General features: G+C 36.2%; 1 protein-coding gene across 7 annotated transcripts in view; it reads left to right on the forward strand.

Annotated features, from left to right (window-relative positions):
* The window catches only part of CCSER2 (coiled-coil serine rich protein 2), a 190,956-nt gene that overhangs the window by 33,023 nt on the left and 143,156 nt on the right, over positions 1–14,777 (forward strand). For all 7 annotated transcript variants that reach the window (XM_033209862.1, XM_033209858.1, XM_033209859.1 and 4 more), the window contains 2 exons: positions 10,729–12,184; positions 13,332–13,528. In XM_033209862.1, coding sequence (XP_033065753.1) covers positions 10,768–12,184; positions 13,332–13,528 — 1,614 coding nt within the window. In that variant the 5' untranslated portion in view covers positions 10,729–10,767. The remainder of the gene's footprint in view (positions 1–10,728; positions 12,185–13,331; positions 13,529–14,777) is intronic.

A 14,777-nucleotide genomic window follows, 5' to 3' on the forward strand; every position in this document is an offset into this window, starting at 1 on the left:
ACCCAGTATGTGCCATTAGTGAATTTATGGCCTAGTAGTCTTCCGTCCATGTGAATGTTATTCCTATTACTCTTATTCCTGATGCTGGACTTTCTATGGCTTTGTCCCTACTGCCCATTTAATTTAATTTAGGGAACTTTGCTCAAACAAATCCTATATAGACTGAAATGTTAAATGTTTGCTTGTGATTTGACCTGGTGTTTGCGAAATGTCTGTACTTAATTGTTATACTTGTCTACTATTTTAAAAGGCAGTATATGGGTCAGTATTCATGTAGTTTGGCACGTGTCATCTTTTCCTAGTCCTCTGCACATTAATGATACTTGCATGCCCCACAGGTATTTGAGTTATGTGTTCCCATACCAACTGGTAAAATTTGGAGGGAGAAAGTTTTATGGTTTGGCCAGGGGAACTTCTGGTTCCTCTTTACTTGTTAGTATTTTTGTTCTTTTAAATTTAAATTTCAGGAAGTAATACACATTGGATCTGCATAATAACAATAAGAATTTAATGTTCTTAAAACACAAATTCCTTGTGAGCCTAACTTTTACAAGTTACTTTGAACTCCATTTATGTGAGTGAAAATGAAGTTGTAGCTGGAGCACAGAAAGGTCATGTTGATACAATAAAGAGCCTTTGTGTTGAGCATGACATGTCCTCTTTAAAGTCTTGAAGAATCTGAAAGTAAGTGCACTGTTTTAAACCTTTACTTTGGCTAAAGTTGTCATTTTTGCTTATCTAATTGGTATTTTATTTTATTTTATTTTATTTTAGAGATGGAGTTTCACTCTTGTCACCTAGGCTGAAGTGCAATGGCGCAATCTTCGGTCACTGCAACTCTCTGTCTCTAGGGTTCAAGTGATGCTCTAGCCTCAGCCTCGCAAGTAGCTAGGATTACAGGCACCTGCCACCATGCCCAGCTAATTTTTTTATTTTTTTTGTTTTTTATTTTTAGTGGAGATGGGGTTTTACCATGTTGGCCAGGCTGGTCTCACCCATGCCCAGCTAATTTTTTTATTTTTTTTGTTTTTTATTTTTAGTGGAGATGGGGTTTTACCATGTTGGCCAGGCTGGTCTCAAACTCCTGACCTCAGGTGATCCTCCTGCCTTGGCCTCCCAAAGTGCTCGGATTACAGGCATGAGCCACCATGCCTGGCCGCTTATTTAATTGCTATAATCAAGCCTTTGAGTCAGCTTATGCCACAGATGATAGCCAGGAAAAAATGGGAAAAGGGGATATGAAAGAAGTAGTTGAGTAACACAAGGTTAAAAAAAATCACTTTAAATTCTGATCTAGTTGTCTGAATGTGAAAGCCAATTTCAGAAGTAACTGCTTATACGTGTGTAGTCATCAGTACTGTTGTTCAGTTAATTGCTCTTGTACTTAGTAGTGAGTTTATGTCTGTTTAAACCCCTAAAACGCAGACAGTTCATACCTTCTAAAAAACTATTTGAAAAACTAGAAAAAGACAGTGAGTGGGTGGTTCCTCAGATGATGAGGTAATGGATATGAAAGGAGTTTGAAAAAGTGACAGCTCTTAACTGTTCTGCTAAATTTCTGTAATTAAAACCTAGGTCCTTTGCCGTCTTTATGCTTCTCCTCTGACATTAGCCATTCAGTCCCTCCCTTCATTCTTGTCCCTTGCTGACAGTAAGCTTCTCAGAATACAGGCATGCATCGCTTAACGAAGGGGATCTGTTCTGAGAAATGCCTTGTTAGGCCATTGTTGTTCTGCGAACATCAGAGAGTATACTTACACAGACACAGATGGTATAGCCTACTATACACCAAGGCTATATGGTATACTATCTTGCTCGTAGGCTACAAACTTGTGCAGCATATTACTGTATATATTGTATATATATATATATGCTGTAGGCAGTTATAACACAATGGTAAGGAATTGTTTATCTAAAGTTATCTAAACATAGAAAAGGTACAATAAAAATACTATATAAAAGAGAAAAAATGGTGGTATACCTGTATAGGGCACTTGAATGGAGCTTGCAGAACTGAAAGTTGCTCTGGATGAGTTGGTGAGTGAGTGGTGAGTGAATGTGAAGGCCTAAGACATCATTGCACACTAGTATAGACTTCATAAACACTATACAAACAGGATACAATAAATATGTAAAAATTTAATTGCATTACAATGTTACAATGGCTACCATGTCACTAGGCTATAGGAATTTTTCAGCTCCACTATAATCTCTTGGGACCATCGTTGTAAATCACTGACTGTAACATCATTGTGTGACCCACTGACTGCATTTCATTTCTTTGTCATGAAGGCAGTTTTCATTGGCCCTGGAATCAGGTAAACTTGAACCAGAATCCTCTTTGACAGTTTATGAATTTGTGACTTTGGGACAAGTATATTAGCCTCTCTGAATCTTGGTTTTAGCTATTTAAGATGGGAAGATATCTACTACCCTATAATGTTATAAAGATTAAACAAAAAGGATGAAGTGGTAAGCAATGGTACCTATCATGTAAGTGCTTAATCATATTTGCTGCTGCTTTTCCCTTATTCAGTTTTGGATTCCTTTTAAAAGTGAGAAACTTGTTTTATGGTTTTAAAAAAAGGCATTTATAAGTATTTTTGAAAAAAAATTTTTTTTTTTTTGAGATGGAGTCTCGCTCTTTTGTTCAGGCTGGAGTGCAGTGGTGCGATCTTGGCTCACTGCAACCTCTGCCTCCTGGGTTCAAATGATTCTTGTGCCTCAGCCTCCTGAGTAGCTTGGATTACAGGTGTGCGCCACCACACCTGGCTAAGTTTTGTATTTTTGGCAGAGACAGGGTTTCACCATATTGGCTAGGCTGGGCTTAGACTCCTGACCTCAGGTGATCTGCCTGCTTCGGCTGCCCAGAGTGCTGGGATTACAGGTGTAAGCCTAATTTTTTAGGCCACCTGGCCTGAAAAAAAAATTTTAAAATATGAAATACCAATACTGTAAATGTGCTATACTTTAAAAAATTATTCTTAAAGAAACTAAAAAAAATCTGACATTTTCAAGCACTATTCCAGATATTAGTCTAGTTCACTATTAAATTAAAGCTCACAGATGGTATTAAAGTGTCTCAGAGAAGATTATATCATTAGATGATGTAGGCAACATATATTTTTTCAAATTGTTAATGAATGGATTTTTTAGACACCTAACAGATTACAGATTAGGTAAAGTGCATCAAAGACAGCTTGGCTACCAAAATGAAGCAGACTCACAATGTCTATTTTATTTTATTTCAAAATTATTAGCAAATATAAGAGAAATTTTCTTGAACATTTAAAGACAGAAGGTATCTCATCAACAAATGAAGTGATAATATTCATAACGTAAACTTCATAGTGGAGCTGTCAGACTAGTTTATCTTGAGACCAAAGTTCAAGATGATTGATGTCATTTGTGTTGCAATTATTTGTACATTTAGAAATCAATATTCTTTATAGAGAATAGCACAATCAGGTTCTAACATTATTCTTTTCTCCCACAAATGGTGGAACCACAAACACTAGTAACAGTGTGTATGTCTTTCGGGCTCATCTTGTGCCTCTGAGTGATTAATACCGAAGATGCTCGTGGGAGGTAACATGTATTACCCTCATCTTAGGCAGGAAAATAGAGACACAGAGAAGGGAAAGAGTATGATTTTCTTTCTGTGGTCTACTTGTGACGGGCAGGGAAATGTTAAAGCCTTTCTGATTCACAGGCTCTTTAGTCTTTAACATGTGTTATTTATTGATTTGCAAAATGACCCTAATATGTAATATCAATACCAATTTTCTTATGTTTATACCAAAAGTGGTTGTAGATGTTTTGTGGAAAAGACCATTATCAAAAAATGAGAAGACAGTTGTCTGGCATGGATACTGCCACTGTCCCTTGCTCTGCTCCTGGCAAACATTGCTGCTTGATCATGTCACTACTTCAGATTTGAAGCTAGATTTGACCTCAGCATCCTTTTGTTTTTTAAAAATTTTAATGTTAAATTTTTAGTGGAGATGAGGTCTCATTATGTTGCTCAGTATGGTCTTCAACTCCTGAGCTCAAGCGATCCCCTCGCCTCAGCTTCCCAAACTGTTGAGATTACAGGCATGAGCCACTGTGCCTGGCCTCAGAATCTTTTTCAACATATTGCCCAAGGGAGCTATTACCAGTCAATCACAGGTCCACAAAACAAAGTTCTTTTTTAGTCTTTCCTTACTGTTAAATTAATCTGCATTAAGAGATTATGCATTTACTTACAAGTTTAGGATCTGTTAAATTTGTATTCCTGTAACTGACCTCATAGTACAATATATAAGACTTAGTTTATGTTCTCAGCAGGTTTACTTTCCTGTGGGTCAAATAGACATACACACAATTAGAAGACAAACTCAGCTATATTATTGCTGTGAAGAGAATAGAGAGTGATGTAAGATTAATTTTAACTGGAAATGTTGGTGGATATGGTGATTTTGGACTTTGAGGATAGAATCTTCCAAGTGGTCTTTAGCAAAGTCATAGAAGATAGAAAATATAGGATGGATTTTGGGGAATGACAAGTAACGTATCTTGACTTAAGTATATAACAAGGATAAGGTAGAACCAAATAGCGTAGCTTGCTCCCTGTACAATGAGTTTTGGGTTTTATTTTGTTGTTCCTAGTCTCACAGACGGTTTTTAATCAGTAGAATGACGTGATCCAGGTCTGTGCTTTAAGAAGATAACTGCTGACAGTTTGAATAGAAGTAAGGTTGGAATCTTGACATAAATATAGGAATCCTTGGTAGTAGTACAGGAAGAAATGATGAGCATAAGAACTAAGACTGTGGAATGGAAGTGGTGAATTTAGAATAAATTTTAAAGGTAAAATTAATGTGATTCCTATAGGATTAAATTATCCCTAGAGGCTCCAGCATTTCTTTGGAAGGATATCCAGTTATTTCCTTTGTGTATTCCAAGTTTAAAAAAATTTTTAAAGGTGATTTTTTTCTCTACTTGTATTTCTGGAGAATTATTTCTTTATCCTTGATATTTCTTTAACTTAACTAGGATATGTATTTGCATCTGTGATTTGGTGTATTTTTTCTTTCTTTCCATATAGTTTTTTCACCTTTATTTTAGGAATATTTTCTATTATGTCCTCCTGCCTTTTATCTTCCATTTAGTTAGTTATTCTACTTCAGAGATACTAATTATCTTTCTGTTCAGCCTTTGTCCTACATTTTCTTTCTAATTCTTTTGATATCTTTGTCTTTTTTTTCTCCTCAATACTTTTTTTTTTTTTTGATATAGGGTCTCACTCTTCACTCTTTCAGCCAGGCTGGCGTGCAGTGGCTTGATCACAGCTCACTGCAGTCTCGACCTCGTGGCCTCAGTTGATTTTCCTACTTTAGCCTCCTGAGTAGCTGGGACAACAGGTGTGCACCACCATGGCTGGCTAATTCTTGTAGTTTTTGCAGAGATGAGGTTTCGCCATGTTGTCCAGGCTGGTCTTGCACTCCTGGTCTCAAGTTATCCACCCAACTTAGCCTCCTTAATATGCTCTTGTTACCTTAAGATTTTTCTCCTTGCCATTTGTTTAAGTCTTTATTAGTTCTTTTTCTTGCTTTTTTTTTTTTTTTTTTTTTTTCAAATTCATTGCTCTTCTTAATTGGTTTCCTTAACGCTGAAGCCTTTTTTTTCCACTTTACCTGTTTTGTCTTTTCATCTTTGGGCTTTTGTTTCATTAGATGCATGTTCTTATTAGGTTGTTCTGTGTTATAAGAAACTGTTTATATGATTGTATGGCCATTTCTTTTTGTCTTGCTCAGGCTTAATTTGGATACCTAGGTCAGTACTTTGCTTTTGCCCTTCTGTGGCCCTATGCTTTCCGATCTCCTTAGATTGTGTTAAATGTCCTATACCAGTCTTATTTCATACTGCTGAGGGTATAGTACCTTTCTATGGGCTTCAGATCCTTCCCTCAACTCAGTATAGGGCCTTAGAAGTTGGCAGATCTGGTGATGCCTCTGCCTAGGTTTTGAAGCCTCTGTGCTCAGGATATTTTTCCTCAACTTTTCTAGGGCATGACAAATCAAATTTTTCTTTCCAAACTAGAGGTATTTCTTAAACTTTTCAAGTTTTTAGTTCACATTTCTTTCTCACTACTGCTTCCAGGCAGTAATCAGGCTAGTCATACTGTACCATACAGATTTTTTTTCTGTCCACCACTTTTTAAAGTTTATAGGTTCTTAGCTTAAATAGCTTTTTGTATTACACTATGTAGCTGGTGGGTTTTCCGCTAAAAAATCACATGTACACAAATATATATATATTTATATATTTATATCTTTTATTAGTTGGTAACAGGACGTTCTTTAGTCTTTTTCCATTCTATACTTGAACATTTGTGTGATTTTCTAAATATTTACTTTTGACATAATTAATAACATGTATGATAGGAACTCTACTTCTTAGGCCAGGGTTGACTTGGAATCAGTTGTTTTAAAAATAAAAAAAATTGGTCTGATGCGGTGGCTCGTGCCTGTAATCCCAGCATTCTGGGAGGCCGAGATGGGTGGATCACCTGAGGTCAAGAGTTTGAGACCAGCCTGGCCAACATGATGAAATCCTGTCTCTACTAAAAAATAGAAAAAATTAGCCTGGCGTGATGGCAGGCATCTATATCCCAGCTACTCGGGAGGCTGAAGCCGGAGAATTGCTGCTTCAATTCTGAAGCAGTTCATTCTTCAATAATGAACCCATTAGGTGGAGGTTGCAGTGAGCCGAGATCATGCCACTGTATTCCAGCCTGGGTGACAGAGAGAGACTCCATCTCAACAACAATTACAACAAAAATTTTAAAAATTTAGCTGGGCGCAGTGGCTCATGCCTGTAATCTCAACACTTTGAGAAGCCAAGGTGGGAGGATTGCTTGAGCCCAGGAATCCCAGACCAGCCTGGGCAATATAGCAAGGCCTCCACCTCTATAAAAAGTAAAAATAAATTAGCTGGCCATGGTGGTGTGCACCTATAGTCAGTCCTAGCTGCTTGGAAGGCTGAGGTAGGAAGATCGCTTGAGCCCAGGAGTTTGAGGCTGCGGTGATCTGTGATTGCACCATTGCACTCTAGCTGGGTGACAGAGCAAGACCATGTCTCTTAAAAAAAAAATACAGTGTCATATACTATATTAAAAAATCAGTATCCCTAAGGCATTTTTAAAGTTGCATTTTCGCTTGTTAGTGTTTTTACAGAATTCTTATATAATTACAGTGAACATATTGTGACCATATATTTGTTAATAGGACAAACATTTTAATATTTCTGGCTCATCTTTATAATCTCATCACATATTATATCATGATTCATTAAAAAGTTACTCAAATAGAAGACATTAGTGGTTTCTAGTTTTATGCTCTTTTGTGTGTATTGAACCTTTCCATTTTTGTAGTTTTGTGTTATATTTAAAATAAATACAAGCTTTGCACGGTGGCTTATGCCTCTGATCCCAGCACTTCGGGAGGCCAAGGTGGGAGGATCACTTGAGGCCAAGGCGGGAGGATCACTTGAGGGTAGGAGTTCGAGACCAGCCTAGGGAATATAGTGAAACTGTCTCTACAAAAAAATTTTTTTTAAAAATTAGCTGTGTGTGATGCTGTGTGCCTTTAGTCCCAGCTACTTGGGAGGCTAAGGTGGAAGGATCACTTGAGCCAGGGAGGGGGAGGCTGCAGTGAGCCATTCATGTCACTGCACTCCAGCCTGGGTGACAGAGCAAGATCCTGTCTCTGAAATAAAATAAAATAAAATAATAAAATAAAATAAAATAAAATAAAATAAAATAAAATAAAAAAATAGATCTTTATTAAATCTTTACACTTCTCACCCTGGCACTGTCATTTGTATTTATGTTACCAGATGGAAATTCTTTGGAGATAGTTGTCTAAAATGACAGCTTATTACTCAACCCTTAATGCCTAAAGAATTGTTTGATGCCATTATATTCTTCACCTACATACTTCTCATGGCTTTATTAATTAAGGTTTTTCAAATGTCTTCTAGCTTTTATAAAATCATGTATTTTTTAAAAAATATATTCTTTAATTACCTTTTATTTCACGGGCTTTAAGGGAACAGGTGATTTTTGGCTGTATGAATGAATTGTGTAGTGGTGAAGTCTGAGATTTTAGTGCACATGCCACCCGAATAGTGTACATTGTACCCTACTACATTGTGTAGTTTTTTTTTTTTTTTTTTTCCTGAGGCGGAGTCTCGCTCTGTCACCCAGCCTGGAGTGCAGTGGCCAGATCTCAGCTCACTGCAAGCTCCGCCTCCCGGGTTCACGCCATTCTCCTGCCTCAGCCTCCAGAGTAGCTGGAACTACAGGCGCTCGCCACCTCACCCGGCTAGTTTTTTTTTGTATTTTTTTTTTTAGTAGAGACGGGGTTTCACCGTGTTAGCCAGGATGGTCTCGATCTCCTGACCTCGTGATCCGCCCATCTCGGCCTCCCAAAGTGCTGGGATTACAGGCTTGAGCCACCGCGCCCGGCCTACATTGTGTAGTTTTTAAAAATCTCTCACATCATCCCCTCTTCTGAGTCTCCAGTATCCATTCTACCTCTCTGTATGCCTTTGCACACCCATAACTTAGTTCCCAATTATAAGTAAGAATATATGGTATTTGGTTTTTCATTCCTGAATTACTTCAGAATAATGGCCTCCATCTCCATCCACATTGCTTCGGAAGATATTATTTCATTCTTTTTTATGGCTGAGTAGTATTCCATAGTGTATTTTCTTAATTCACTCATTGGTTGGTGGGTACTTAGGTTGGTTCCACATCTGGCAATTTGTGAATTTTGCTGTGATAAACATACATATGCAGGTATTTAAAAATTTTTTTAAAAATGTTTATACAGTTTTCCTTTGGGTAGATACCCAGTGGTGAGATTGCTGGATCAAATGGTAGATTTAGTTCTTTGATAAATCTCCATACTGTTTCCCATAGAGGTGATACTAATTTACATTGCCACTAGCAGTACCTAAATGTTCCCTTTTGGTCACATCTATGCCAATATCTATTGTTTTTTGACTTTTTAATAGCCATTCTGGCTGGGATAAGGTGATACCTCATTGTGGTTTTAATTTGCGTGTCCCTGATGATTAGTGATGTTGAGCATTTTTTTCATGTTTCTTGGTCATTGTATACCTTCTTTTGGAAAAATGTTTATTGATGTCATTTGTCCACTTTTTGATGGTATTATTTTTTTCCTTGCAGATTAGTTGGAGTTCCTTATAGATTCTGGATATTAATCTTTTGTTAGATGAATAGTTTGCAAATATTTTCTCCTATTCTGTGGGCTGTTTACTCTGTTTATTTTTTGCTGAGCAGAAGCTTTTTAGTTAATTAGGTCCCATTTATTTTTTTTTGTTGTTGCATTTGCTTTTGGTGTCTTAGTCATAAATTCTTTGCCTAGACCGATATCCATAAGAGTTTTTCCTAGGTTTTCTTCTAGCATTTTTATGGTTTCATGCCTTAGATTTAAGTCTTAAATCCGTCTTGGGTTGATTTTTGTATATGGTAAGAGATAGGGATCCAATTTCATTCTTCCACATGTGGCTATCCAGTTTTCCTGACAACATTTATTGAATAAGGTGTTCTTTTCCCAATTTTCGTTATATATGCTTTGTCAAAGATCAGTTGATTGTATTTGGCTTTATTTCTGGGTTCTCTACTCTGTTCCTTTGCTCTATGAAAGTACTTTTATACTAGTACCATGCTGTTTTTGTTACTATAGTAGCCTTGTAGTATAATTCAAAGTTGAGTAATGTGATGCCTCCAGATTTGGTTTTTTGTTTAAGATTGCTTTTTGATTCCATATGAATTTTAGGATTGTTTTGTCTAATTCTGTGAAAAATGATATTGGTATTTTGATACAAATTGCATTGAATCTGTAGACTGCTTTGGGCAGCATGGTCATTTTCATGATATGGATTCCTTTAATGCATGAGTGTGGGATGTATTTCCGTTCGTTTGCATTGTCTGTGATTTCTTTCAGAAGTGTTTTGCATTTCTCCTTGTAGAGATCTTTTACTTCCTTGGTTAAGTGTACTCCTAGGTATTTTATTTTATTTTTTTGCAGCTATGGGCAAAAGGATTGAGTTCTTGATTCTCAGCTTAGTCATTGTTGATGTGCTACTGATTTATGTACTTTGATTTTGCAACCTATGACTTTACTGGATTTATCAAATCTAGGAATCTTTTAGAGGAGTTTGTAGAATTTTCTAGATATATAATCATATCATTGGCAAACAGAGATAGTTTGACTTCTTATTTTCCATTCTGAATGCCCTTTATTTCATTCTCTTGCCTGAGTGCACTGGCTGTGGTTTTCCATATGTTCTTATTTTTAAAGGAGAGACTTTTACCCAAAATGAAAAAATTACTTGAATTGGAAAATTGGAAGAAGTACTCTGAAAGTATTATTTTTTACATAGTCAAATTTGGTAGTTTAATTTTATTATTTCTGAATTTTGCTGTCATTCATAGCATACGTTTATAAAGGTTTATAAAAATGTTCTTTATTTTCTTCCAACATAAAGTTATTAATTTAATTAGTGCATTCGATATTTGCCAGGAGTTCTGTAGGAATCATGAGTAACTTTTGGGCTTTTCTGCATATAAAAGTGTATCATATTATGTAATAATTCATGTAATTATCCTTATTTAGGAATGTTTAATGTACTTCTTTTTTCTCTTCACAGATTCTGTCAGCTTTTAAGAACAAATGCACCTTATAGCTCATGGAAGAAAAAACACAAATCAAGACGTTTTTGGGTTCCAAGTTGCCAAAGTATGGAACAAAATCTGTAAGAAGTACACTGCAGCCGATGCCAAATGGGACACCTGTTAATTTATTAGGAACTTCCAAGAATAGTAATGTCAAAAGTTACATCAAAAATAATGGCTCTGATTGTCCATCATCTCATTCATTTAATTGGAGAAAAGCAAATAAATATCAACCTTGTGCACAAGGTGCTGAAGAGCCTAACAATACTCAAAATTCACATGATAAAATAATTGATCCTGGAAAACATGTTCCTACTCAAGGAATGTTTGATAAAAGTGGGATGAAGGGAGGTTTGAAAAGTGTTTCTTTATTTACATCAAAGTTAGCAAAGCCATCCACTATGTTTGTGTCATCTACAGAGGAGTTAAACCAAAAGTCTTTTTCTGGACCATCAAATTTGGGTAAATTCACCAAAGGCACATTATTAGGAAGGACTTCATATTCTTCGGTCAATACTCCAAAATCACAGTTGAATGGATTTTATGGAAACCGGTCGGCTGGTAGCATGCAAAGGCCTAGAGCAAACTCCTCTGCCACCAGAAGCAGTTCTGGAGAAAGCTTAGCTCAATCCCCAGACAGTAGTAAATCTGTTAATTGTGAAAAAATGGTAAGGTCACAGAGTTTTTCACATTCCATTCAGAATTCATTCCTTCCACCTTCATCTATAACCAGATCACATTCCTTTAATAGAGCTGTGGATCTTACAAAGCCTTATCAGAATCAACAGCTATCCATTAGAGTGCCTCTACGGTCGAGTATGCTAACAAGAAATTCCCGGCAGTCGGAAGTACTCAATGGGAATGAACGTTTGGGGTATGGATTTAATAGGCCTTATGCTGCTGGTGGAAAGAAGTTGGCTTTACCAAATGGCCCCGGTGTAACTTCTACTTTAGGTTATAGAATGGTTCATCCCTCTCTACTGAAATCTAGCCGATCTCCATTTTCTGGGACTATCACAGTTGATGGAAATAAAAATTCACCTGCTGACACATGTGTAGAGGAAGATGCTACAGTTTTGGCTAAGGACAGAGCTACTAATAAGGACCAAGAACTGATTGAAAATGAAAGTTATAGAACAAAAAACAACCAGACTGTGAAACATGATGCTAAAATTAGATACCTGAGTGATGATGTGGATGACATTTCCTTGTCATCTTTGTCATCTTCTGATAAGAATGATTTAAGTGAAGACTTTAGTGATGATTTTATAGATATAGAAGACTCCAACAGAACTAGAATAACTCCAGAGGAAATGTCTCTCAAAGAAGAGAAAGATGAAAATGTGCCACCACAGGATATATTTGATTCCCCCAAGGAAAATGAAAAAGTCTTCAGTAAAACTGATGAATGGATAGATATAAGTGTCTCTGGTAAATATTACCAACCTTAAGTTTTTTTGCTTTCTTTTAGGTAATATAACTGAACTTATATTTAGGATTATCTTCAGATAGATTTCAAGATACTATCAGTTTCACGGAGGGATGGATCTAGACAAAATTGGGGTGGGGCAACATTTATTTTCCTGTGACTTCCATACCCCATTTTTCACCCTATCCAAGACAATATTAATAACATTTGTTATTAATTATAACATTTGTTGTTCTTTGGCTATTATACACAGCCTATTCCTGCTTAGTATAGACGGTGCTTCTAAATGACTTTTCCCCTACTTACCTCAACCAGCATGGTATGCCATTAAACAAACCATCTCTTCTCTTAGGGTAGCATTTCATTGCTATTTGTTAAGAGTAAAGCTGTACCAAAGGGGAAATTAGATAATATAGGTTATGTCTAATCTGATGGATTTTTTTATCTTAGGAAATTTTTCTTGTTTAGCAATTTTTGTAGATGCACTTCCTGAGAGAGGTTTATTTATTTATTAAACTGAAGAAAGTGAAATAATACCTGTTAAACATTTCCTCTTATGTTTGATTATCCTGTTACTAAATGCTGGAGAAAATGTATTTGGTATTTGTACATCCATATACCTGAATAAAGAACAACTAAAGGGATTAGACATAGACGTGGTATAATGAGGGGACTAGATCATGCATAGAGATGCATGTACAAACCCTTGATTGTCTATAGGTCTTCTAAAAGAGACTACCAGAACAAGTTTATTTCCTTTTAGGGAGGCAATTATGAGTACCCTACATTATTTAATCTATGAAGTTAAATAGTGTACACGGAGGAAAAGGAGTTTCCTGGCCAGTGTTTAAATATCTTGGGAAATATTATAGGTATATGAAGGTTTATTTACATTTTTGGAAATATTACAGAAGTGAAAGATGACTAAATGAATTTTCTTTTTGTCTATTAGAAAATATTTCAGTAGATTATTTTAAAGATTTTGCCTCTTGATGTTTTATTGCTTAGGCTATAGAAAGTGCTGCAGTTATGAGTGCTTTTTTTGAGCCAGCTTTTTTGCTATGACATACCAGATTATTAGCACTTATATTTTTAGGACATGAGAAACAATTATATTTTTGTGAATCAATAACCTTTTTTCTCTTGAAGACAGGAGTGAATGTACAAAACATACTTCTGGGAATAATTTGGTTTCACCAGATACAGACTACAGAGCTGGTTCTTCGTTTGAACTATCTCCATCTGATAGCTCTGATGGAACATACATGTGGGATGAAGAAGGCTTGGAACCCATTGGAAATGTCCATCCGGTTGGGAGCTATGAGTCCTCTGAAATGAACAGCATAGTATGTATGGATTTATATACTCTTGGAATATTTTGTTTACCCTACTTTAGAGAGACTTGTGATATGATTGATTTTTTAAAAAATTTATGAATTAACTTTACTGCTTTGAAAAATGGGAATTCATATTTGTTAAGAGCCTATAAAATATCTGACTCTAATGTGAAATAAAGCATAGAAAATATATGACATTTGACATAAATATACTCAACATGTGTACATACATATTCATCATATGTGCATATTATATTAGTAGGTCAATCTATGCCAGTGGTTCTCAAAGATAGGGGGAGGAGGTCAATGACTGGAGGTGGTTTTGGTTGTCATATTGATGAGTACTTCTTGGCATCTAGTGGGTAGATGCCAGGTATGTTGTTTAACATCCCACAGTGCACAAGACAGAGACCACAATGAATTATCTAGCCTAAGATGGCAGTAGTGCTGCTGTTGAGAAACCTATACTGAGGTAACATTGAAGTGCCAACTCTGAACGGGATAATACAAGTATATTTTTTTACTCTTAGAAAGTCTGTTGTGGGTCTGGACAGCTCTCTAGGACAGCTGTCTTTAGTGATCTAAACTGCTTTGATTTGGGGGCTTGACCATCTTTTGAGGTCCCTTCTTGTCACTATGGCAGAGGAAGAGAGTGCCAGAGGGTCTCACACATACAATTACTTGCATTGGCCTGCAGGCAACACTTGGCACTTCCATTCATGATCTGTTGACCAGAACTAATCATATGGTCCCACCTAAGTACTAAAGGGTTGGGAAGTGTAATGTCGTGTGTACCTGGAAGGCAAGGGAACCAGGTATGAGCAAGTATTAGAAGACCTGCCATAAATTTATATGTGCAAATTTTAAGAAACATGGCAAGTAATGTGGATAATATGCCATATGGGTAAAATGTAACTGGTATGTTTGAAGTGACTCATAGCAGTTATTCAGTATATAAAATTATTTTCCAGTAGTTGTATGGGAAAATTGGTAGTCTTTGTGGATATATTAAATTTCAAGTGGATTTCAGGCAGTGTAATTTTCTATACTCCTGTAAACCTTTTACTTAAGCTGTTGTTACCAGAGGCTTAAATTGCACAAACATTTTTTTAACGTCTATCAACACGTTGCATGCAAACATTTAATTTAGAGACAGTGTCTTCTCATTAGATAAAGGAGGCTCAGAAAAGAGAACAGTTTAAGATCTTACATGCTGTCTTACTAGGTGTTTTAAGGCAAATATGATTGAAGTGCAAAT

This window comes from Trachypithecus francoisi, unplaced genomic scaffold, assembly GCF_009764315.1.
Source record: "Trachypithecus francoisi isolate TF-2019V2 unplaced genomic scaffold, Tfra_2.0 Lachesis_group9, whole genome shotgun sequence".
NCBI classification, from domain to species: Eukaryota; Metazoa; Chordata; class Mammalia; order Primates; family Cercopithecidae; genus Trachypithecus; species Trachypithecus francoisi.